Source organism: Passer domesticus, chromosome 1, assembly GCF_036417665.1.
Source record: "Passer domesticus isolate bPasDom1 chromosome 1, bPasDom1.hap1, whole genome shotgun sequence".
NCBI lineage: Eukaryota > Metazoa > Chordata > Aves > Passeriformes > Passeridae > Passer > Passer domesticus.
Genome location: NC_087474.1, coordinates 78,625,252 through 78,650,485, shown reverse-complemented (window position 1 = coordinate 78,650,485; position 25,234 = coordinate 78,625,252). Strand labels below are relative to the sequence as shown.

The 25,234-nt window shown below is 38.9% G+C and overlaps 1 protein-coding gene across 4 annotated transcripts in view; it reads left to right on the top strand.

Moving 5' to 3' along the window:
- Positions 1-25,234, top strand: part of MYLK4 (myosin light chain kinase family member 4) — an 81,551-nt gene that overhangs the window by 35,243 nt on the left and 21,074 nt on the right. For 2 of the 4 annotated variants that reach the window (XM_064426315.1, XM_064426306.1), the window contains exons 3-4: positions 13,259-14,057; positions 24,808-24,874. In XM_064426315.1, the coding sequence (XP_064282385.1) occupies positions 13,413-14,057; positions 24,808-24,874 (712 nt within the window). In that variant the 5' untranslated portion in view covers positions 13,259-13,412. The remainder of the gene's footprint in view (positions 1-13,258; positions 14,058-24,807; positions 24,875-25,234) is intronic. The other 2 variants (XM_064426325.1, XM_064426321.1) reach the window with 1 other exon arrangement.

Sequence of the window (25,234 nt, the reverse complement as noted above, 5' to 3'; positions counted from 1 at the left end):
GAAATAATATTTGGTTTCTGATCAGTTCTCATCTATTTCCTACCCTTTGGACAAGATTTAATCCATGATTCCTGCTAATGCCATTTTTCCAAGCAACATTCATGAGTTACATGATAGAAGTCACGATGAGAATACCATCTGCCCCATCTTCTCACAAAATCAACCCCCCACTATTTGATGTTCTGAGATGAGAACTCAGAATGAAATGAAATTGTTCTGTTTCTTTGTGCTCTCTCATTAGAGCCTAAAACAACAATGCAGTAGAAGGAAGGTTACAAGGCTGGCTCTTGCCTAGGATAGGGACAGACGTAACTTAAACAATGCTGAAAGCCATGATTCAAGTTTCTGTGATGACAGACTTTTTTCTAAGCTTTGTTGTAGTGAGGGCAAAAGGTGACATTAGTCTTCTCTGCTCCTAGTCCTTGAAACAGTAGCAGTTCTCCTCCTTTAGTCAGGAAGGAGAGCAATGCCACCTAGCACACTTCTTTCCATTTAAATCCTCCATTATAATCTGGGGTTGAACTGTCCTTAGACATTGCTCACTTTTTCTCTGGCTTGACTATACAGAATTTAGGCTTTAGCCTTAGGCGAAACATTTTTTAGATGACTGGAGTTATACTATGGGGTTTAGAGGTTCTATATCTTCATTTTCCTTGTGTTTATACTCAGCTTTAACTGGTGTAATAGCTGGCTATCCTGCTGAGGAGAAGAGGAAAAGCACACAGGGTATCAGTAGGGCTTTATCTACGTGTGATTTCCCTTCAAATAGGAGAGAGAAAGAGGATGCTACTTGTATCTGTGATCCCAAAAATATTACAGAGTTAAGCAGGTAAAAAGGCCTATAATATAGGCTTTCATCAGTTGCATGAAATGAGAAAGGACCATTTTCATCTCTCAATCTGCCCTTCCATGGTGTAGAGGCCATGGAAATTGGCCAGGGGGTTTCTGTATGGAACCCAAAAACTTGTGATCAAATTAGAGTGTGTAACGTTAATGGAGTTCTGTAAATAGAAGCAGGGAGCAGATGAGGATAGGTCAGGAGAAGAGAGGAAAGTGACTTTGAGGTAAGAGGAGAGTTTGTTTCATAACATGACTGCTCTTCTCGTGTTTCTCTGTCCCAGAAGCAGTCACTAAACACTCAGGAATCCAGATCTGATCTTTCATTAACATAAATACAACAAACCTATTCTAAGCAATATTATGTTTCCTTTTTTGAATACAAAAATACTTAACAAATTAGCCTGAATACACTTCAGAAAATGCAATAGGTCTGGTTCCTAGGAAATGTTAGTTTTCTTGTATTTCATGGGTATAATGTTTTTTACTCCTGCTGTATTTTCAAGTCAGAGTTTCCTATGTGTGAAGTTTATTGACTATTATACTCCTGCATAACACAGGATGTACACTGTGGTCAGTTGTGCAATGCAGCAAGAGCCCCACCTTTTCTGATTGCTGTTTCTTTGTATTTTAACCATTCAAATTTAGAGAGCCTATAGTCCCTCCTATGCAGAAGTGGGGAAGTTACAGGTGCAAGAAAAACACGCCGTCTAAACATCATCACCCCCTTTTCTGTTCTCAGATAGCATAAGAAATCAAGATTGTGATTGGGCCAACTACATGGAGCAATTGAGGAAAAATAAGGGTACAAACTCCTCACTTGACTTTCTTTTTGCTGGACGAATTTCTAGGAGAGCATTGCTCTGACCATCTGCTTCACTAAGCCAGGCCTGTTTACCAGTGCATGTGGCTGGCATACTGCATGAATTGTTCAGAATGATCTTTTCTTCAGCTTCTGAAGGGTTCCCACTCCTCTCACACAGCAGCACAGTTTTCACCTGAACACTCCAGAAGGCCTTAGAGTTCAGAAGTTCATACAAGTAAGTATGAACAGCAAGCACAGCTTCTCCCCAAAGGCTTTTCAAAAAGCAGTCAGAAATGCTTCTGGATGCACCTGATGACATCAGATGGTGAAACACTGAAACATGGCTACTGTCTGCAAAGGTTTCCTTGCACCTGTTCTGACCACCTGCATAGATGGGCCCTTCTAAATGGTTCGTACTTCAGTTCTGGTGTCTGTAGCTTAAAATTGTCCTCATAAAACTAATTCTAAATCCCAAAGCAAGGACCAAGCAAAGGCTTACAGCCTCCACTTTGGTGGCTCGCAGGTGTGCACTGTAACAGAGTTTTAATTTGGAGCAGGTGTCAACAGGAAAGCACAACGCGTGCATTTTGGCAAAGAAGTGATACAACTGCTGAGCTTCGGTAGACAGAGTGAGTTCATTGGTTTGGTTCTTCTGAACTCACTGAGAGAAAATATCTGGCCTTCAGCACTTGTGATCTAACTTAAGGCATTCTGTTAACACAAGGCTTTCATTTTGGACTCTAGCTTAATAATCCGACTATTGAGCTCTTTAAAGTCTACTGAAAGACTGCATTGAACTTTTTGGAAGAAAAACTGTGATAGTTGCATGAAATCAGGGATTTAACAGGTAGGACTGCAAGTGTGGAAGTGATACAATGTGGTAGGAAGATGAGGCTTCTCATCAGGCAGCATAGAACTAATAAAACATTTTTTTCCCGAAAATAAAAAAATGGTATTTCCTCAGTATTTACAGGCTGAAGCACATTAATATTCAGGAACATTAATAAATGAGTAATGCCATCCTCTGTTTAATTAGCCAGATTCTGTAACACTGGTGTACTTTATTATTTACTCAAACTGCAGACTTATCCAGTGTTACATGTTGATAAAAATTCTTCTGTGAAAAGAAACTTCTGTCAGGGAAAAGCTACAGCTGGCCAAAGGAAGTGCTGGTTTTGCTTAGCTAGTTGGCCCAAAAGCCAAGTAGTTTAAATCTTACATGATTTTACTTAACCTGTACATTTAGGTGGATAAATAGTGTTTCAGTTGTGGGCACTGTGATCCAGCTCTGTGTGCTTTGGGTCACTGTGCTCATCAGATGTCCAAACTGACCTTTGAAAGCAGTTTTCCTGCAGCATCACCATAAAATAAAACCTTAGCTCTTCTTTCCTGAATGACACAGCTGTTATTTTATTTCTGGCCTGCCTTAAGGAACATCGCTTCCCAAGAAAAGCACTTGAAATTGAAAAATGGCAAATGTGCAGCCTCAGAGTTTCTCCCCCAGTTCTTATGGACTATCTTAACATCTGGAAGCATACTACCCTTTTTTGGGACCTTTCTGGATGGTAAACAGAAGCCTGTTTACAACAGCTTGACTTTCAGGACTTTTCTTCTTATTTAGTGCATCCTTCCTCGTGATACTCACTCTCCTCCATTTAAACAGGTTCTTTACTTACCCTAGAATGCCTGAAGGGTGTCACAGACAGAAGGGAAAGCATGGGAAGAAAAAATATCAGTGTTCAGGGATGCAATGATATCAGTGCCAGGGCCACTGTGGGTTCTTGAAGGTGGAAGAAGCTTCTGCAACGTAAATCCTGCTCAAGCTCCCTGCATCTGCCAGGAAAGTCCTCCTCTGAAAGCTAAGGTAAACCCTTGGCAGCAAGAGTGCTCTCCCAAGATTTTGTGTGAATGATCATAAGAGTATATTTATTACACACAAAACATATTTTAAATTTTTTTCTTAGAAATAATTAATTTGAAATTTCTCCAAACAATAAGGCCTAGACTGATATTCTTCTTCTGAAGTTTTCAAGCGGAACAAAACCTGACTAATTAAAATAAAAAAGCTTTATTATATAATATATTTGGTGAATCTCAGCTTGTTCAGTATATCAGTGTCTTACCAGCTACCAGAGAACCTTTTAGAACTCACCATGTAATGCAAAATTGAAGAAGTGACATGCAGGATCTCTGTAACAGCTGTTGATATTCTTAATTTCTGAATGTCTATGGCTGGGCACTGAATGTGGCTAATCTTTGCAGCCAGGTGGCCAGGCATCTGGAATGATCATTTAGTTGAAATATGTGGGGTTTAAAGGAGACAAAAATAGGTGATGATTTTGATGGCTTTCAAAGTTCATTGGTAAGGCTGGGAACTTGCCATGTTTCATTTTGGAATGAACATTTTAGGAGTGAAATTAGCTAAAAAAGAAGACATGTAGCTAAAAGGCATTTCTGTTGCTGAAAATATCCACTAGTGAAAAATATTAGGATGTGCCCCCTGGGCAGGACAGAAAGACAAGGAAAAAGAGTTCTATGACCTTTATTTACCTCATGTCCATTCAGTCTGTCATGAAATTGTGCAGAATGGGCAGTTTGTATTGATATAAAACAAATAGATCAAAGGGGAGAAAGACTTTAATACTTAACTTCCTGGGTATTAGGGCTTTTTAATATAGATCAGAAGTTAAATTTTAGGTAACAGCCTTCCTTTGAATTCTTCATCCACAAAGCATAAAGTAATGCTATGGAAACTTGCCAGGGTCAGGTTACAATCTGTTAAAATATCAACATTCACCAGAATTAGCCAACCCTAGAGATAAAATAAGCTCAAATTGCCTCTTTCCTGAAAACATTGGTTGCTACTATATGCTACTATATGTGGTGCTTTTTCTTTTTTCTTTTTCACAGTCTTGGATTCTGACATCCATGCCTGATATGAATGCGCCATTTATTTTACTTTTTCTGATGCTAGATTTTCAAGAGATGATTCAAGGCATTTTCTACATTCAGCTTTTTATGCTGATTTACTTAGTTAATGTATCTTTAATTCCAAATCTGGTTGTAGTCATACTGGTAAAAAAATGTTTGCTTCAGCAGAGTTGGCCTGGATAAATAACTAGTGCCCTGGCTTGCTTACAGAGTGAGTGAATTCCTGATTTTTGGTGCAGTAAGTGTATGATACAGAATTGGGCTGATAGTAGTTGTGGGTAGTGTTTATTCTAAAGAAACAAACAAGCAAAAATCCATGAAATTTCCTTCCCACTTCTGCACAGCCATAGCTGGCCTCACAGTAGAAGGCAGCAGGGAACAAACCACCACGAGTGAAAATGTATCAGAAGTCATTCATCAGAAGAGCACTACATTCCCCTCTTTGCCACACTGGGATCTTCACTAGGCTGGTGGTGTTATCTTTTGGAGTGTTCTTATAGCAGGGAATATGGGTTAACTCTGGGGGAATCAGAAGATGAGTGCCTCTGCATGGTAAGGGTTAGTTTGTAAAGCCAGCTGACCACAGAGTGACAGCCCGAGGCACACATGGGTCTTGTCTATTCTGCCTGTTGACTGGCCAGTCATCCCAGAGGGTGGCCACCAGGTTTCTGACCTGGGCTCTGCTATTAGGTCAGGTTTCTGACCAAGGCTCTGCTATTCTGTGCTGGACAGCAGGTGAGTTTAGCAGCTTGAAGAAAGCTGAGCTATCAATGTGTTTCTTCTGGAGAGGATACTACATACTTAAAACTTCTACCTCCCAACAAGACAGGCAGCTCTGGGGCTCTTCTCTGCAGCTCTTTTAAAGATCTTTTAATCAGTACAGTTTCCCTTTCTCACTGAAATTGCATTTACTGTATTTTTAGTATGTTCTGATGAAGCAGTAGGTGTTACTTACATCCAATTTTCCATATAACCACTTCTGATGACTGTCCCTTTCAAGTCTTTTCAGCCTATCCATCCTGAATTAACTTTTTTGTAAGAAAAGGCCTTTTGTAGTTTATAAATTTTAATACAGGATGCTAGCTGCCAGAAAGTTTTGGACTGAAACCAAAGATTTTAACCAGTCTACCCAGCAGATGAAATGAGGTATAGCTCCTGCTGCACCTGGAGACAGTACTTCTTTCATTGCTCTGTTTCAGAGTTATGACACCTCTGCTTTAGCCTCAGAAAGTCAGGAATTTTCCTTTAAACAGGTTTCCTGGAAATAGAGTTTTAGGTTATTAATGGGTAATTTATCACACAGTATTTTTCAGCCTTAAGAAACTCTGGGTTTTGAGGTTTGTTTTGTTTTTAGTGTAGTTAATTGGGGACAGCTAAGCAAAGGTGAGACTCTTGATGTGATATCTTGACAGCAGGAGATGATAGTGGAGACCGAGCCTCAGCGAAAGAACACCATGCACTTTGATGGTGAAATGCTTTGAACTTTTGCTGTTAAGCAGACAGATGCTGATTTTGGTGGTGTTTTTTATGTGCTGTGTAGTTCTTATTCATTCAAAGAAACCCATTAACACTGGGATGCCATGTATGAGTTAGTTGTTCTTCACCTGGATAAATGTTGCATGCTGCACCATGCAACTTGCAGTTACACTATGTTTCCTCTGAAAATATTTTTCCACATGAAGGAGATCTTCAGAATTCCAGAGTACAAGAGATTTCACCCCAAGAACATGCATTGTGCCTTCTGTTATAATTTTCATCTTCAAAGATATTTTCTACAGAAGGATATACAGGTCAATTAACATTTATTTTTCTGCAAAAGGTGGATACATAAATGCTTACAGAGAGGCTGAAAATTTGAAGATGCTAGTATATCTGAAAGACCAGTACCAGACATCTGCAGATTGATCACTGAACTGTGTTGGGATCTCTCTGTAGTTTGTTTCAGGGGCTTGCTCTCATCATTTATCCCCAGGGTATTCCAGGCTACTTAGTTACCAGAGTCATTACAGTAAAGGAAGTCAGAATTCATAATTAATTAACAGGTCGTAGACTAGTTGTATGCAGAGAGCCCTGTGGAGCAGTAAATTCCCTAGTCCTACCTCATGAAGTTCAGTGCCAGACTTTTCTTGCTGTATGCTCCTGCACTGTATGAAGCTGTTTCCTTCTCTGACCCTGAGCAGAGCTGCAGACAAGTGTTTTAGGCAGGCCCCAGAGGAGCCATAAAGGTGTATCACTTGTGATACAGTATGTCACTTAATCTTAGGCATGCAGTTATTTCAGCCCCCATGGTGAAGGAGTCCAACATGACTGCTGATTGTAAAAACACATCTTTTTGGATAAACTTCCTCATCTATCTTGATGGATCTTTTTTGATTGGGAACAGTCGGAGAAATGGGGGCAGAGGGAAGAGAATGGTTTTTCTGTTCTACCATCAGGGACATCTGTGAACTTTCAGTAAACAGCATGACTTTCTGAATCTGGTTCATAGCTTTCATGCTTGCTTTCTAATCTGTTTCAGAGCTGGGCAGCTGTAAGCTTATACAGTTTCTCAGGGAGACGTTTTTGTGTGCTAGAGAAAGAGCAGACGTGCTTTGGCTCTCACGTGCATTACTGCATACAGGCATTCTCAGCTTTGTGATGAGCACATAGAAATCTTTGAGTATTTTGGATGGTGGCTTTCCTGCTCCCCAAAGTCTCACGTTGTTCCTTCTTTGAGACTTATTGAGGTATGGATCGTACTGAGACTTCTACACAAATATTCTGTGCATGATATAAGCGTCTTCTTCAAAACACCTTGTTTGCAAATAATTAAAGGAGACAGACTTTTTTGCTAGGGATGCCTACAGTTTATGACCACTATCACAATAGGGAAAAATACAAAGATACGACTTATCTCTAAACCACAATTGGTGATTCAGATATAAAAGACACTATAGGAACTCCTCTACTATGTGCTGTAGCCAGTCCAGCCATAAAATATGCATTGCTGGGGAAAATCTGAGAATAAAGTCTGCGTTTCTCTAGATCGGAATTTCAGAAAAAGAAATGGTTACTTGGTTGTCTTCGGTATTTTTTTTTTAATTTGTGGAAGATAGATCATTAGAATAGTTAATCTGAACTAGAACTTCATAAAAGTAGGATAATGGATATTCCCTGACCTTTCTTAACTTATGAATGGGTTTCCATCAAGTGAATTCAGATCAACCATAGGATAAATGCTGAAGACAAAACAGTGGTCAGGATAGCAGAAGATAATTCATTTTAAGGAAGGAAGAAGAATATGAAAATTCCAGATATGTAGGGCAGGGATATATAAGGCATGAACTAGACATTTAAAATAATAAAAATAAATGAGAAATCAGCAGAAAATTAAGATAATTGTAGATAATCTTACAAAGGTCTTATTTTAACTCACTGAAATATAAAACAATGGATAATATTTTTTTGTGTGTGGGCTCCTGAAGAGCATCCTGCTGTATGTTTATGAAATTTTTTTTCTCTGTCCAGAGGTTTTATTTTGAAGATTTAAATAATTTCTTTTTAATAGAAAAGAAGATTCATATATTCTAAGGAAAGCAAAATCTTGCATTATTTTCTGGGAGATACAGCATAACATGTTGGCTTGTAAAATTTTCAAAAATAAATTTATTAAAAATCCACAAACACAGAATATCTTTGATTTCTTTTCATCTAAGAAGGCAACTTCTCCAGAAAAGTACTCAAGAAAAAATCCCCCCATTTTTTCTCAATACAGGTCACTTCTAGGAAATGGTAATATGTTTTTGTGTGAAATATAACTATATATATGAGGGAACACTTGGAAGGAGGTGTAATAATAAACTTCAAATACATTAAATGTATTTGCAAAAGAGAAGAGAACAGTTTATTCTAGTCATCCATGGATGGCACAGGAAGAAATCAACTTCAGTTGCACCAAGGGGAATTTAGATAGTATTTTTGGAAAACTCAGAAAATCGGTCAGCGCTGATTGTTCACATATCTGCAGCACAGTCCCCTTAATATATTCCCTGTGTAAACTCAATCCTTGCCAGGACACAGGTACAGAAATGTCAGGAGAGCATGCATGAGGAATGGCTGGAACGTGGAGCATGCACCACACGCATGCTGCAAACTCATGCACAGCAGGTGGCCTCATGTTATTTCTGAGGGAAAAACACCCCAATTCTCCATTGCAGTAAAATATTAAAGTGGACATGGGTTTTTTGGAGATACCTTGTTTAGAACAACTAGAGATTGATGAATGTGTACCATGTTCTTCAGATGAAGTTCAGTCGTAGCAGTCTTCCACAAAATATCCTGATACATGGCTTACAGCCCAAAAAAGTTGGAATAAGAGTCTACAAGTAAAACATTTCCACTTGTTTTCTTGTTTATAATGTTTGATGCCAGCAGACTTAAATTTATGATGTGCACTGTCTGGACCTTTAATTGTTAGGAAAAATGAAGAACTGAACTGAACTAAATTGAGAGGACTCAGTCTAAAAAAGCATGGAGGGAGAGGATAACTCCTGGTAACAGGGGTCCAGTAGAACGAGATAAAGTAAGGCAGGGTAGTTAACAGCTCAGCTGTATGATCAGAGGACCAAGAATTGATGAAAACCTCAGTGAACAACTTTTTTAGGCAGAAAGCAGGCGTGATAAGTTGTCATGTGGAATTAAAAGAACCACAAATATTACGGGTTTTTTTGTTATGATTTGTTTTCAAATGTTTAATTCTGTAATGCCTAAGAGTCTGAGATCCAAACACTGTGGAACTGAGCTCCTCCTGCCTTTTACAGGCTTTGGGGCAGAATGTGCCAAAAGCTTGGTCTGGGCATCTCTGAACTAGAGGATCACTGTTCAGAAGCAGACAGCTAATAGAGCTTGGGAGCAAATAGCTGTGCTGGGATAACTTCCTAATGCTAGCCAGCTTTTCACATTTGTGTGTGCATAGAAAAAAACCCTGGTTGAAATTTGAGCTCAAGAGAGAAATCAGAAGGAAAAATTTACTTCTCCAGTCTGTCCAATCTTCACCTATAGCCTGTTTAACTATGTCTGTATAAGGTACAGAGTTTTATGGCATCTCTTACGGGCTCACTGTATCATGTCTGCAGACATATTAAAAATGTGAAAGTCACAGTAGCATCAATGTATCCATTGATACTTCATTGATATTTCTTCCCAATTTTCAGTGCCACAACACTTGGAAAATGGTATATACTGCTTTAAGGCCTTTTCCAACTGACCTTGAAGTAAAAGAGATTGTACTGACCTTGAAGTAAAAGAGATGTACAGGTTAATTTCTTTTATGTAAAAGCCACTTAAAAGAATTCATCATCAACAGGGCAGCAATTGTATAGAAGAAGTTAAGCTGTATGGCAGATTTGTTAAAATCAAACCATACATTTTCTCAGTTGATTAGCAGGTGTTTGTTACACCTGTGTGCAAAAATTCCCAGGGTTCAATGTCAGCCTTTTAGGTGACATTGTCACTGCCATGGTGCAGCAGCCTAGTGTTAATATTCTGAATTGTAGTATTATGCAATATTGGGAACATGGGGAATCATGTAATCTTTAAAACTAGTGGAATTGTTTTCTTTCTAATGTATTTCAATCAGTTCTGTTTCTTTGTTTTCAATTCACAGAAAATTACAGAAAAGTAAATATTCCTGAAGCTCATACCCTTAATTTCGAACAGACTTTAAAGATTCTTTGGTACTATGCAAATCCAGTCACCAGTCACCACTAAAATGTGTTAGATAAAAATAAGAATGCTGTTGTATGGACTTATTTTGTGCATTAATGATAGGTGCAGGTAGGAAAAACTGGGAAAACTGCATTCAGCTATTTATTATAAATGGCTCAAATTATTTGCATATAGTATTATTGAATTTCATAATGTAGCAATAATAATTCACAGCACTAAGAAAGAAATATTCAAATACTTTAAATCACACTATTTTTACAAAACAATTTCCCTAAAGTAATTAATTCTCACTGAACTCCTGAAAAGCATGTGGATATGTAAAGTTATTTCCAGTTTACAGACCAAGAGACAGGGATCACAGATTCCCAGCTGTGAAGAAGCTTTCTGAGTTAGAAAGCAAGCTGATATTAGTTTTCTTTCATTTATTCCTATTGTCAAGCCCCTACACAGCAGTTCTCTCTTCCAGTTCTCTTCAGCTTCAGATAGAAGTGCTAACATACTGATGAGCTTTTAATGAAGCATTTTCATAGTTTGCTTTCTACCCTTTCAGTGTATGTCATGGTAAAATGTTAAATCACTTGGACTTTACAGATGATACTTGATAATAGGATCTTACCTCACAGAGCTTAAAATTTTTATTAGTGTTTATAGTACTGGTTTGAGGTATTTCACATAGTATTTCCCTGGGCAACTGTTAGGAGAGATTTTAATGTTTAACATATGTGGCTATGCACAGTAATGTAACACATGATTTTACCATTGTTATCTGGATGTCCTTTTGTTTTTTCTTTTAATGATTTCTTGCTTTACCAAGTGTTCTTTTTGAATAGGATCCTTGTGCCTGACAGTCTTTGCCTATGAAATTCCCCAGACCAGGAGTCCTAGCTGAATGGGTGGCAAGGTCTAATAAAACTTTAACCTTTTTTTTTTTTTTTTTTTTTGTGTGTGTGTGTGCAGGGAGGGCAGGGGACAGGGGGAAGCTGACCATGAAATCCTGCAGGAATATTCATTCATTCATCCAAGATAAATGGCTTTTCAAACCTGACCAGTTAAGCAACATGCAAATGCCTGTTCTGGAGGTTTGTCTCCAGCAAGGGCTTCTGGAGATATGAAACTGTCAGGAGAGTTTAGTTCATGTTTCTAGCAGAGATGAACAGAGAAAGAAAAAGAGCCTCAAACATAACTACTTTGCTGGAACTGATGTGATGTTCTTTGTTTTGTTATTACTTCCTCTTTTTTTAACTGCTGTCCTGTATTATTATTATGATTATTCTTTTCATGAAATAGAGATCTTTAAACTCTTTTGGGTTTTTTTTTTGTTTTTTTTTTTTTTTTTAATCCTGTTTCCTATTTTAAAAATATTTAACCTTCTCAGTGAATATGCTGTGCACAGTAACACATGATGGCCACCTCTTGGTAATGTCTGTTATTTAAAGGAGAGATTTCAGTCCATGTTTTAGGGTCATGCATGAACACAGTTCACTTTCACTTGCAGTAACATGCTGATCCCAGAAGGTGACAAATGTACTTATGAACCTGCGGTAACTGGAGAACAAGCTCCTGAATTAGCTTATCCTTATCAACACTGACTACATGTTGAGTCACAAATGATTGTGGGAGAATGCCTTGTGGAAGCTTTTGGAAACTTCAGCTGTGATTTACTCCAAAAGACATTTGCCACCTAAAACTGAAGAGAAGACTATGCAATTTTGAAAGACTATTTAGTATGTTAGGTATTCAGAACTCACTATATCCCTTACCTAATTATCCCTCATGCTCCCTGTTTAAAGGATGGAGAAACTGAGGTTGGCAAAAGAAATAGTTCACAGGGATCACAAAAGAAGCTCTTGATCCTTTGAGCAGAGCAAGGCTATTTTCCAACCAGCTGGCCAACTTTAGGCATTTATTTCTATAAAAGATGTGGCAACAGTGCAGACTGACCTATGTGTGGTCAATATATGACAGTCATTTGTCCAAGGTAGCTATTTCTTTGTGTTTCAGAGGCAGCCTGTCTCCATCAAGCTGATCCATACTGATTTACTTCTTGCTCCTGTGGAGTATAGCTGACTTGAGAAATTCTGGTTTTATGCTTCCTTTTAAATTCTGTTTTCATTTTTCTAACCAACATAAAAGGTGTTCAACAATTCAGGCCTACCCTTAGGGGAAGCCTGTTCCCAGTAATGAAATTTCTTTTGCGTCCAATGTTGTGTTTCTGAAAGAAACAGAAGTTTTTTGCAAAAGCAAAACTTAAATGTACTCTTTGAGCTAGGAGTATTAATCACTGATAATGAGACATTTACTGTCAGGCAAACAAAGAAAAGAGTTGAGTCTCTATCAAATGCAGCCTTGATAAATAGAGAGCTAAATGAAGATATTAGCTGTGGAGCTAATTACTTATGCATATACAGCTGGCTATATAAAAGTCTGTTATGCCCGGCAGGTAGTTGAGACATAGGATAGGTTAAAAGGCTCTAATTTTTTTTTTTCCAAAATATTTACATTCCAGCATCTCCTTCTTGTTCTATTTTCTTTAATGTATTTGTTTTTTAACCACTCTCTCAACTTCCTGCCGGGCATAACAGACTTTTCAAGGAATAGAAATTTTAATCTGAAAAGTTTACCTTAAAACAGAAATTTCAAGCAGCCACATTTAAGTTCCCTGTAAGGATCCTTATTCTCTTCAGAGCAGGGATCACATTACATACTAGGCTTTTGAAAAGCAACAACACCACTGCCAAAGTCTCACTACCCTTAATGACTTCTCATGTATCGCGTTGCCTTTTTGCTGTCAAATGCCATTGGAGTGCAAATAGTTCGGTCCTTGCTAGGGCTGATGTCACTGAACCGAGTGCATTTAGGATATGCATCTCTATATTCACTTCATTTGGAAATAGATAGATAAATATATATGGAAAGAAAAGAATGGATGAAAGGCTTTTTTCTGCTAAATAATTTGGGTGTCTCTTTTCTCTGTTTTAGTCAAATACATGAGAGTAGTTTATAAATTAGTTGAGCTGGAGTTGCCAAACTTGGCTGTATATCTGAGCAGCCTGGATGGAAAGCCTTTGCAACTGATATTGTCCTCAAGCAGCTGATCATCAGAGCATTTCCTTCCCATACCCAAACCAGCAAAATGACCACATCCAGCAGGCAGAGCTCTTCTACGTCTATGGTCAACAACTTGGCCAAAATATTTGATCCAAACACTTTGCAAAACCAAGGGCCAGGTAATGGAATGGAACCTCCTCAAATTCTTCATGTTGAGAGAAGTGATGTCAGCACATCTGAAAGTTTCAACGTCATGGAAGTGAAATTTGCCTCCCTTGAAGAGAAAATTGATAAACTGTTGACTCTGCAAGACAATGTCCTTAAGAAGCTTAACAGTGTTTCCCAAGAAATCTGTTGCATTGAAAAAGACATGGAGATGGTAAAGGCAGAAACATCTGAACCTGGATCAAGGATGGAAAGAAACAAAAAAATGAGAAATAATGAAATGAAGAGACTTTGCCTTAAAATGAAAAAATCTCTTTCTGATATAAACAGGAAAGCTGAGCAGCAGGTTAAAAGGTTAGATGGACTTGAACAAAGTGTTTCTGGACTACAGAAACTTGTAGGACCTCTGGTAGAAAAGGTGAAAACATTAATAATTCATAATTCAAGTGTAAAACATCATGTTAAAAAACGTAAAGTTTGCAAGGCGGGAGCTGGACATCCCTTTAGGATGCACATTTTCTCGGAGACAACAGCTGGTGATCTGCTCAGGAAGAAAAATGAAAAGGTGAGCCCAGGTTTGTGTTTCATCTTGGCAAGAATCATTGCAAGCTACGGATATGTTCTGCTACATGCTCAGCTTTTTCGTTTTGTTGACATTTAAGAAAGAACAACCAATGTGCTCTAAAAGTGAAAAGTGTAAGAACAAGCTGAGCAAATTTCAGTGGAAAAAATATAGAAAAATCTACTTGTTATACAGACCTTCATTTTTTCCCTAACTGTTCCTTTGCAGCTGTAAAACATAGCAACAAAGAACATAAAAAAGATTGACAGGCTTCAGGAGTTTTGGGTCCTGGCCATGAATTTTACAATGATCTTTTCTGGATTTATAATTATCTGGGGGAGTCAAGTTGCAGCAGTCGTGTTATGAGCACCAGGGTCTAGAGATTAGTGGAACTAGTAAAAAGCCTCCTTAGGTCAGGGCATGTACATATGTTTATCCTTTATTTCAAGAAACATCTTAAGTGTGCTCTTCCTATTTGGTATTTCTCTCCATTGGTGAGAACTAGGGGACTTCTAAACTGGGATCTGAGGTAGGGTTACTGTAACTGGAGCTGTGGCTTGTGTAAACTTCCCTGGGTAAAAAATCCCTCTGTTACCATAATGAGAGTTTCACCATGTTCTTTAAAGTTCAGATTAAAAGACACCAAAAATCTCTTGAAAGACTCTCTTGATTGTAATAAGTTTTTGTAAGGCAGTTTGAATATTCATTTTGGTGAAGAAAATTAAGGAATTTCTTCTGACAAAGTATGTTGGTATTTAATTAACGCACGGTGAACCAAAAAGGTTGCTTTTCATATTTTGTTCCATTTTGCTTAATTTTTTTCTCCCAAAAAGTCACATGCAGGCTTTACTCTTTGATTCATTTAAAGAGTAGTTTTTGAGTTTGTTTTTCTAAAGTTTTTGAGCAGGAAAAACATCATATGAAGGTGCTACTGGAAACAGCATTCCTTGAAGAAAAGAAGCACTGCAGCCTGGTCAGAATGGCCTGGTCAGCAAACCATGTGCTTTTCAGTTTGGTTACCCTAAGGCAACCCCACTTCGTAGATAGACAGAAGAATTTGAGCCTTCAAAGGAAACTATAAAAATATCAGTCAGTGCTGAGTAGCAGCAGAGGAGCATCTTGTAAAGCTCAGTCAGTTGAACTGACTGATCTGTTGCTATGTAAGGATATAAAGTATGCAGCCTTGTTTCCAGAGCATCATTAACTGAAGAGAAAAATAGCTTCCTTGCCAGAGAAGACTGATAACAAAAATCGTCATTACAGGTCCTTCTCGAACATCAGGCTGCACTGGTCTAAAAAAGGAGTTTCAACAGGAGAGAAGTTTTCTTGTTTGACACAATTACTTTGATAAGAAAAGATTATTTATTTTGAGCATCTGAGTTTAGGGCTTCTTTTACTTTTCAAAACATCAATGAAGACATCTGTTGTAAAAGCCCCACTGGAGTGAGACCCACAGGTCATCTCTGTAATGCTGCTGTCACTGCAGTTTGTGGTAGAGACCTACTTATCTCAGTGACAGTACATACTCATCTAAAGTATTTTTAAATGAAAACTGAATCAGCCCTGGCATGTTAATGAACTGGCACCTCCTGGAGACTGGAGTGGGTGCAAGGCTCTCTGCAATAGAAACACAGGCTTGGAGAAAGGAGAGAACCTTGCAGGCTTTGCTAGTGAGTTTGTGGGAACCAACGGGTGTAGCAGAACAGGAGGAGCTTGTGCTCCTGACAGGTCAGAGGGGAGACAGATGGCAGAGATGCAGGTGCCCCCCATGGAGAGTTCAGGGCTATAAAATACCTGGAAGGAGAGGCAAGAGGCCTTGAACATGATGGAAACAGAGTCAGCCTACTGACAAGGACCCAATAAAAAGAGGAGCAAGTGGAGTCTCTGTCTTTTTTTACAACAGCATTTGTAATTCCCTCACTGATTCATTTTCCTTTAGGCAGACTCTTGGCAATGTTGAATGGACTTGTAGGAGCTTGCCTAGCATGTGGGCTTAGGAAAGGCAGCATGAGCATGTCTGGAATCATGCTGATGATATTATGATGTTGTTTATATTTTGTTTGTTTTATGAGATAGCATACATATGTTACCTTGTCATTACCTCCTTTCTCTGTGTTTGATTTATTAGAAAAGGGCCATCATAAAATTACCAAGCTATCCTGTGAACAACAGCTGGCTTTGGTAAACACTTAGTCATCTTAAGTTTAAGTAAAAACAGACTTGAAGTCAGCCCTGCATTAGGAGTAACAGAACATGGAATGATACCCTTCAGCAGAGACTGCTGAGCTTGGCTGTCAGCTTAGTAGGAGACAGTGTGTGCCAGCATTTGGGGCAACCAGACTCTCCTCTGGGTGAGAGGGAAGGAAGAGAATCTCTGAGCAAGTTCATCAAAGCACTGGTCCATGAGACATGGCGAAGCTGGTTGCTCGTGCCTCCATATTTGAATTAGATCTACATATTTATTTATGTTTTATATAATTGTGATTAAAGTTAACAAAAAGCAAAATAATAGAAAAACAGGGGATTTCACACTGAGTTTTACACCTGAAATGCACCACTAATATCTGGTGACATAGCAATGAACACATTTACCCAAATGTGCAGATACTAATCCTTGCTTCTCTTAACAGAATCCTTGTTCCCATCTCTAGTCCCACACAATGATAGTTTTAAACAGTGCTGACCCTGTAGAAGTGCAAGCTGCCAGGCAGCAAGAACAACATCTCTTGTATCATAGGTGGAATTTTTGTGGTGACACTAAGCAACCCATTAGCCATGCACAGTCCTATCCTGTTTCTGTACAGCCACAAACGAGGCAATCCGTTCACTGCAGCTAGATTTGAAGGACAGAACCCACTTCTATGCACTACTGGAGATGATCAGGTATTTTGGATGATGTTCCTATTTGTCATCCACCCTGCTGCAGCTATGAGTAAATGCCATCTCTTGGTTCTAATAGCTGAGCTGTCTGCAAAATGTTTGTCTGTCAAAAGCCTGGTTCTGCAAAATAGTCCAACCATTACTTATGAATGGATTACTGGGAGGTGGTGCAGTAGGTGGCCCTGGGTACAACTGGGTAAGGCAGTGAATAGTGTTGACATGCTGCTCAGCTGCCTTTCCATCCTTCTCTAGAGAGGTGATGCTCTTTGCTTAATGTAGTACTGTTTTTTTAAATTTTTCCTAACTGCCTCTTTTTACAGAACCATCTTATGTAGAGAGCTGTGAAAGAGGCAGAACAGAGAGGGAAGAGGGGGAATGAGAGAGAGGTGAAGAAGGGGTATAAGCATCTGGGGTGTGTAATCTCTCTCGCAGCATCAGCAGCAGCTGTAACAGTTTGCTAATCACAGGCTCCACAGGCACATTTTGTGCTCTTGCAAAATGCAGGGATTGCTCTCTTCTGAAGCAAATTTCTGCTTTCCTGCCTTTTATTGTCATCCTGAAATACCTCCACTGCCTCATACAGGAGCTTAGTTTATTTCTGGTTTGGGTTGAAGTTGTAATATGGTGTAGCTTGGAGACACTTCGTGCTTTGTCGATGCTGCCAAATGTCTCCCAGCCGTTTTCCACCGAGGGCAGCGTGACCTTATCACCACATGGCTGAGAGGAGTAGTGTGTATTACTTGTCATTTAAGCTATTTTGTCGCTATTGCCGCTCAGGGAAATCAGCAGTTCTACAGTAAGCGTCTTTAAAAGCCTTGAGGTTTTCCTCAAATTCACCTTTTTAAGTAGGCTGTGATAATCCTGTTGCAAAAGGTTCCTGTCTATAACTCCATTTTCAGTCCTACTTCTTCCACTTATAAAGAAAGAGGGTAAAATAATACTTCACTTATTTCCTCCAAATTAAAGACTTTAGAGATTCTATACTATTAACCTGCAAATACTCATCTGGAGAGTCAGAAAGTCCATTTTGTTGCCATCGTAAAGCAGTGTTGAACTTCCCGCAGCTGCCTGCAGGTGACTGTAGCTTTGGTTTCCTGACATTTCTACAGGCTTTGCTGTAGGAATAACAACTTCTGGCAATTTGGGGCTGTTTCCCACACTAAAGACATGCCAGTGGTGGGAGCTGTGTTTTCTGCTTTAGCCCTCTGTACCTCCTGTGCAGGTATCACACTGCAACTGCAGGTCACTGGCTGCTTTAGTAGCAGCCCACAATGAAACTGCTGTTTGCCACATGTGTTTTAAGATCCATTCAGCCTCAGTCTATAACTGTTCTGATCCCTTCATTTTGTCTACAAATGCTAACAGGTCCCTTATGTATTATTTAAATTCTCTCCAAAATGGCCATGTTCTGTGTATTTTTCATCTTTCAGCCAAATAGGTGGGAAATATTTCTTTCTTTCTTTCTTTTTTTTTTTTTTTTTTTTACATTTTTGTGCAAGAGTTTCTGCTGGGCTGGTGGTTTCAAGGCTAGAGATTTCTGCAGAATCTCAACAGATGGGTTGTCTGTTGTTTGGGCAATGCAGCTGGTCAGTGCCCACAGGTGCCATTATACTTGGGAATGCTCTTCTTTCCCCCAGGACTGATGCATTTACTTAAATATGTTCTTGGTAGAAGAATTTCAGCTTTTGAGTGAGCTGTAGTATATCTGAGTTAAAATTCTCTCTTTGTCTGTGTACCAGTCATAAAACTGGTATGTTTGCTTAGGACAATGTTTTCCTCTTGTTTTGCCCTGTTCTCTCCTTTGCTTACAGCCACATGAGTTGTTTCATGCCTTTTTAATTCATGATGCTGTTTAACTTTATTTCCATTTACCCTCAGAACTTGCTATCTGCTGTACAGTGTTCCCTGCATAGGATCCCTCCCTGAACACTGTTGGGATTTTGCTGTCTCTACAACTCTGAAAATGTGTGAAATCAAAGTAGACACAGCTAATTTCTAAATAACTATAAGCCAATTTGGATAACTTTCGGGGCATGACATGCATGCCTATGTGTTAGAGTGACCATTGTGGAATCCATTACAATTCTTTGCAAAACTAGGGAGACCTCATGATGAAGATAAAGAGATGACTGGTAAGTGCAGGGAAGCAAAGCAAGGCAGCTCATCAGAGAGCAGCCCTGGGAAAGCAGAAGGTTCCTCAAAGAGGTGAGACAGTAGTAGGAGGAATTTGCTCAGGGAGGAATTGTTTGTCAACTGCAGTCATCTAAAATTCATTTTTTGTCATCAGATATCCTAGGCATTTAAGTAGTTTTCTGGTAATGACTCCTCTCAGCCCCTATCTGAAGGTGTAGGGGTACCATGCCTGACTATTTCCTCTGGTAGGAGAGTGCCATTGCAACTAAATGTGGGGTCTGCACCACACTGAATTTTAATTACAACTGTGACTGCTCTGAAACACAACTAATATGGTACTATCCTGGCAGCACTCTGGGTTTTGCATACACATGCAACAGTGAGAAGGAACAGAGATGGGTGGCTGGGCAGCAGCCCCAGCAGAGCCTGGAATGAGCCCCACCACATTCCAATAACGGGGCTCTGCATGGTGAGTGCCACAGAACCATGGTCTGTCTGTAAAGGGAAAATTAAAAAAGCCCCAAGCAGGTCTCTCCCCACAACTCAAGCTCCCTTGTTGTTAAATGAATTTTTAGGAAACCTGCATTTCGGGAGTCCAATTCAAAGTGAGTCATCAAAGCTGTAGCAGATGATTTCTTAAGTTTATAACCCTTTGGATGGAAATCTCCCAACTGTGTGATTTTGGAGAAAAGCTTAGGAAGGACAGTTCATGAAGAATGGAGGTGTTTGCCATCCGTACCATTGCCTGCTTAGCTCAGCTGGGCTAAAGTTGAGAAATACTCTCTTTACAGTGAGGCTACCTAACTGATACTGTAATTTTAAAAAATTGCCTGAGTAGTTTGACAAGACGGTGGATTATCCCCACAGTTAAAAAGATCTGCCAGTGATTTGGCTTTCAACATGGAATTTTTTTCTCCTGTGTCACACTGTGACAATAGAGGAACCCACTTAGGAGGTTGTCCTATTTAATAGTAACAGTAAAAATGTGAGGAGTAGCATGTGGAAGATATTTAGGGTTATGGCACAGGTGCATATGAGGCAAAAGTGCACCCTTTCAATCATCACACAGGAGAGGAAATTGAGCAGTATAGAGAAGGGGTAGATGTGAGGCTGTCCAACGTGTTGGTAAGAAAAGCAGCTGAATTGTGCTTGTGCTGATGTTGCCCCTTATTTGTTCAGAAGAAAAACTCCAAACCAGCAGTGACTGGTTCATTTGATTTCCCAAATGCAGTGAAAGGACATGTGTCAAAGCCAGGTAAAGCTGAGTGCTCTGGTTCTAGTGAGTGTCTTAGTAGCCTCAGATTTGTCAGTGATTATACTGTGTATAATGTCTCTGTGTATTCCAGTGACATTAAAAGTAAACCAGTCAATTGGAGTTAAACAATCTACCTCCAAAGACCTTCTTAGGCCTGATAATGGCTCTGTTAAGTGGCAGTGACTGGATCTCAAGATAAAAGTAAAGATGTTTGGTATCAGCCTGTCAGTGTTGGTGCAACCTGTCACATCTTCACTGAGGCCATGGGCTCTGTCAGGAGCCTGGTTGCATGGAAGCCTTTTCTACTCCTCGGAGTAAGGTCCCCTGTTTTGGGAAGAATGGCATGGCAGGAGTAAGCATCCGTTTGAAACAGGATAGCCCCAGCTTCTCCAGCACACTGGGTGGGAAGTCAGCAAATTTTAGTGGGGAATGGACAATGCTTTGTCTTGACTGATTTTCAGCTTCTTCCCTCTCCAGGATGTTGTTCTGAGGGATTTTTCCGGCAGAGGTTGTTACCTCATTACCTATGCATTTTCAAAACAGCAGTTCACATAAAACTTCTCATGTATTTCATATTGAGGGAATCATGATTCTCATGGTTCAGAGCTTATTTTTTGTGTGTGATTAAAGATGTTTGTAGATTGAGTTTGGATTTTACAGAAGAATGGTTTCTTTATCTAGTTTAAGGAGTTCAATAAAAATCATGCAGGAGTCAAAATCTGCCTGGAGGTGCCAGCAGTTGTTATAGTGTACCAAAAAAATAATGACATGGAAGCAGATGCACCACCTGCCAATAAAAACAGAATTCCCTTGAGTGTGGTTTTTAGCATTTACAAGTTTGTATCAAAAATACTCTCACTAAGTATTTTACACTGCTGAGGGGGGAGGAAGGTCTATGTATTGAAGAGGAACACAAAAGGGCAGGTGGGGATTGATTACAGCTTTGATGGATGGCACAGGAGGCATCACCACACATGTGGTTGTCCCAAGGTCTCTGTGTTTTTTTCTGCACTCTCCTGGAAACTGGTGAGGAGATACTGGGAGCACACTCAGAGGCAAAGCCCATGTTAGGGAAACTCATTCATTGGAAATCTCAAGTAGCTTAATACTTTTGATAAAGGAATGGTGATCAGATCTTACACAAAACCGGCTTATCTTGCCATAATACAGCTCTGCAAACTATCAAGAATATGAGAAAGTGACACAGCTAAAACATGGTTTAGGCACATGCCAAGGTTTGTGTCATGGTATTGGGAGATGGAAGCTGAGGATAATAGTTTTGGGATAAAATGAAAGGTGGTGGGGTGATAAAGGACCTCTAACTGAATGGTTGGGGTTACATCATGAGGCCATTCATTAAAAAAAATTTTTGCAGTAGGAAAAAAAGAATCAAAGAGTTTTATTAGGTGAATAAAAAATCTGAAAGTTAGCTAAAAAAACATTCCAAAGGTAGGACTGCTGCAGTATAAAGAAGGAATTTAACCATATAGAGCTCATTAAAAAGGAGTCAAATGTCTATAGAATTCATTAATTTTTTTGTTGCATTTGAAATTTCAATTAGAGTATATTATATTTATATATATTATTGCTTTTTGCTTGATTTCTGCAGGTTTCTAAAGTCAATTTAAATAATTTCCAAATGGCTTTTTTTTTTTTTTCTGTTGGTCTATACTGAAATTTCAGCCTCTGGACTATCTCATATTATTCTGTATCATCACCTGGGCTTTTATTCTGTCTCTCTTCCTTAGGGTCTGGCAATACTCTATGAAAGAATATGTTTAAGTCTAGAAAACGTATTTTTGAAGACACAATAAAAAATTATGTAGATACAGACACATTTTTGCTGTGGTATACTTTATAGGGTCACAACACAAACTTTCATATTTAAGCCTTTGTAAAATAAAAATGTCAAATTCCTTGAAGCTTTAGGCTTGTATGCCTCAGAAAAATTACTGTAGTGCCATTTACCTGATTTTACATATTCAAGTCAATAAAGAAAGGGAAAAAAAGTTTTCTACTAAGGAATATTGATTACTGTAATCTAGAAATTACAGACTGGAAAAAGTCATGTTACATAAGTTTGTGAAGAATAATACATAAATAAATAAAATATTATAAGATATTAAGTTGTAAAGACCTTTAGGAAAGTTCTAACAGACTGAGGGAAGGGGTTGGTATGAAGAATAATTAGGTGGGATAGATGTCTTTAACAAGCCACCACACCTTTCAGATGAGATTTTTTTCAAAGAGTGTGATGGCTTTTGGGAATTGTGGGCTCTCAGAGCAGCTGCTCACTGCCTGGGGCTGGACGTCACGCATGCCCCTGACAAACTACAAGGAGGTCTTTGTACTGCCTGTGGCTGGGATAGGAAGGATACATTGACGTCTGACAGCTCCAGAGAACTTGGTGAGCCCCCACCCTTTAGAGGGAAGAAGTAATGGGCAAAAAGTCTTGTTTTTATTGCCAGGTCAAGATTCAACAAGTTGAAGTCACATGTTTCTACAAACAGCAAAATGGGGAGAAAACTGGGTTGTTCATGTATGGACTGCTCATGTATTTACAGTTATTTCAATATCTAGTCCTTATATCTGTATTTCTTGCTCTAGAGTACTCTTGCCCCTATATTTATTGCAAATTGATTCTTACGGATATCAGTAAATTTTTTTTTTTTAAATTTATATTAGTATGAAGTCCTCATCTGCTTTTGAAATGCTGGAGATCAGAAATGGTGCTTGAATAAACACAGTAGTAATTTATGTAATGCCCTGGCAGTCTCAGGTATTCAGCACTGTCCAGTGTTTCTTCCACTAGACAGATTTTTAAAAGCTGGCTTCTGTATTTCACACCTGCAAACTACAGCAATATTTAGTTGGAAGTGCTGTGTGTCTGCAATTAATTCTGAATGCAGAAGTGAAATCTGGCCTCATGCATCAAAGAGCTTGGAGGCCATTTCTCTGGTTATTTGCTCAGCTGACTGTGTTTGATCAGAGCTGATGTTCTCAGTGGTACGGAGAGGCTGACATACTTACAGGAATGCGAGTGCATTACTAATTGCCAACAGAGTGCAGAATAAATAAGTCTGTGGCTTTTCCCTATTTTTTTTAGTGCTTTTTAGAGCATTGATTGATTCTCTGTGTTCTATCTGGCAACATTATATATATTTAAGTTCTGTAGGAACAAGACTCCAATTTATATTTCAAAGGGTTTTACCTTGTTGTATTGTGGCCTTTTTCATTTTATGGCCTGCAACTTCCTGGGACAAACTGCATCCAAAACAATTGTCAGTCTCAGGTCTTATGCTCGTATTACAGTTTCCTTGTCCCTTGTGGATCAAGATTTTCTGAACAAGTCCTATTGAAATCCCTCTATGCAGTTACATCCAGTTTGTCTCAACTCTTTTGGCTTCTTGTGGAATTTCCTTTCCCTTGAACTCTGTTTATAGCAGATACACATTGCTTTGATTTCATGCCTATTTTCTATATAGCCTGATGAAATTAAAAAAAATAAAGTATAAAAAAATGTGAAGGGCCTACCAGAACAAGTGTTTAGTAATAGAACTGGTTGATGCCCAGGGCTGAGGGACTGATCACATGGTTAAGACACTTAAAATTAAGTGCCTGAACTTGTATATTTTGTTGGGATATGCACAATACTGCTTTAGCTGGTAGCCCCTCTGGAAAATATTTTGACGTGAAAGCATTTTTCACACCATGTGTAATCACAGTGCCAGTTTCATAGCATTGTGAGAGGAAGAGGTGAAAAAGGAGAACCGAGCAGCTGCAGATGCCATGTTGTACTGTGGTCACCTACTGACAAGTCTAGGAGTGGCCAGGAAAAAACACACTGAGCACATAGCATAGAAACAGGAGTTAATATCCACAAAGGTAACAGTAATGGCAGAGGTTTTATAAGGACCTGGATTGGTACGAAACACCTCTAGATGTCACTGCAACATTGTGAAATCCAAGTAAAAGAAGGATACAAAGCTCCAAGTCCTGGTTACTGTCTCAGTCACCCCTTAATAAATCATGGCATCATTAAAGAAGTTTTTACCAAATGTTGATTAAACAGCAAGGAACTTCTTGATAAGTGTCAGTAAGATTGTACCAAATATTTTCCTAGAATATTAAATTTTCTGAGATTTGGTTTAATCTAGTTTTTTAACAGCAAAAGCTAGGGCAGGGCAGCAGCTGATTCCTGGATGCTTCTTTGGTTTAGTCTCTGAGGTTCAGTCCTAATCTTTTCTAGGCTGTTTTTATGGCAACATTGATGTTGATTACAACCAAGATAATTTCTCTTTGCACTGGTATCAATTCAATCAGCTTGTAGTAATTAAAATAAGGACTATCATTTATAGGAAATCTATGAGTTGGAACACTGAGTATTTGCATTTGATAAAAAAAAATCAGGCTGCGATTTCATGAGGACCAATACAACATGCACACTGTATAAATTGACTAATATATCAATTGCCTACTCCACAGGTCATCAAAGAAAAGTCACATTTCAATGAAACAGAAACAAAAGAAAAGAAGCCACCAGATTCAACAGGTTAGACTATTTTTTTCTCTGATCAACTTCTATTTCCTAAGAAATAACACAGAAATAACCATGACTTTCCTGAGTAACTCCAGTGAAGTTGCGTGGGTTACATGTGTGTTCATCAGCGTGAGCAAGCACAGGGTATCCAACTGCTCAATAAGGTGCTTTGCATGAGGAGTTTATTAACCTTGACTTGGCTGACAATAACTTCAAGTGAGAAAAACATTTTCTAGTTCTGTGTCTCAAAGAAAGCACTTGGGATCCATGAAATCCCAGTTTTAAATAAGTAGTCTTTTCTTGCTTAGGAGACACTTGTACTGACCTTGAAAGTGGGAGAGGAAAACAAATACCTAGCTCAAAATTCTACAG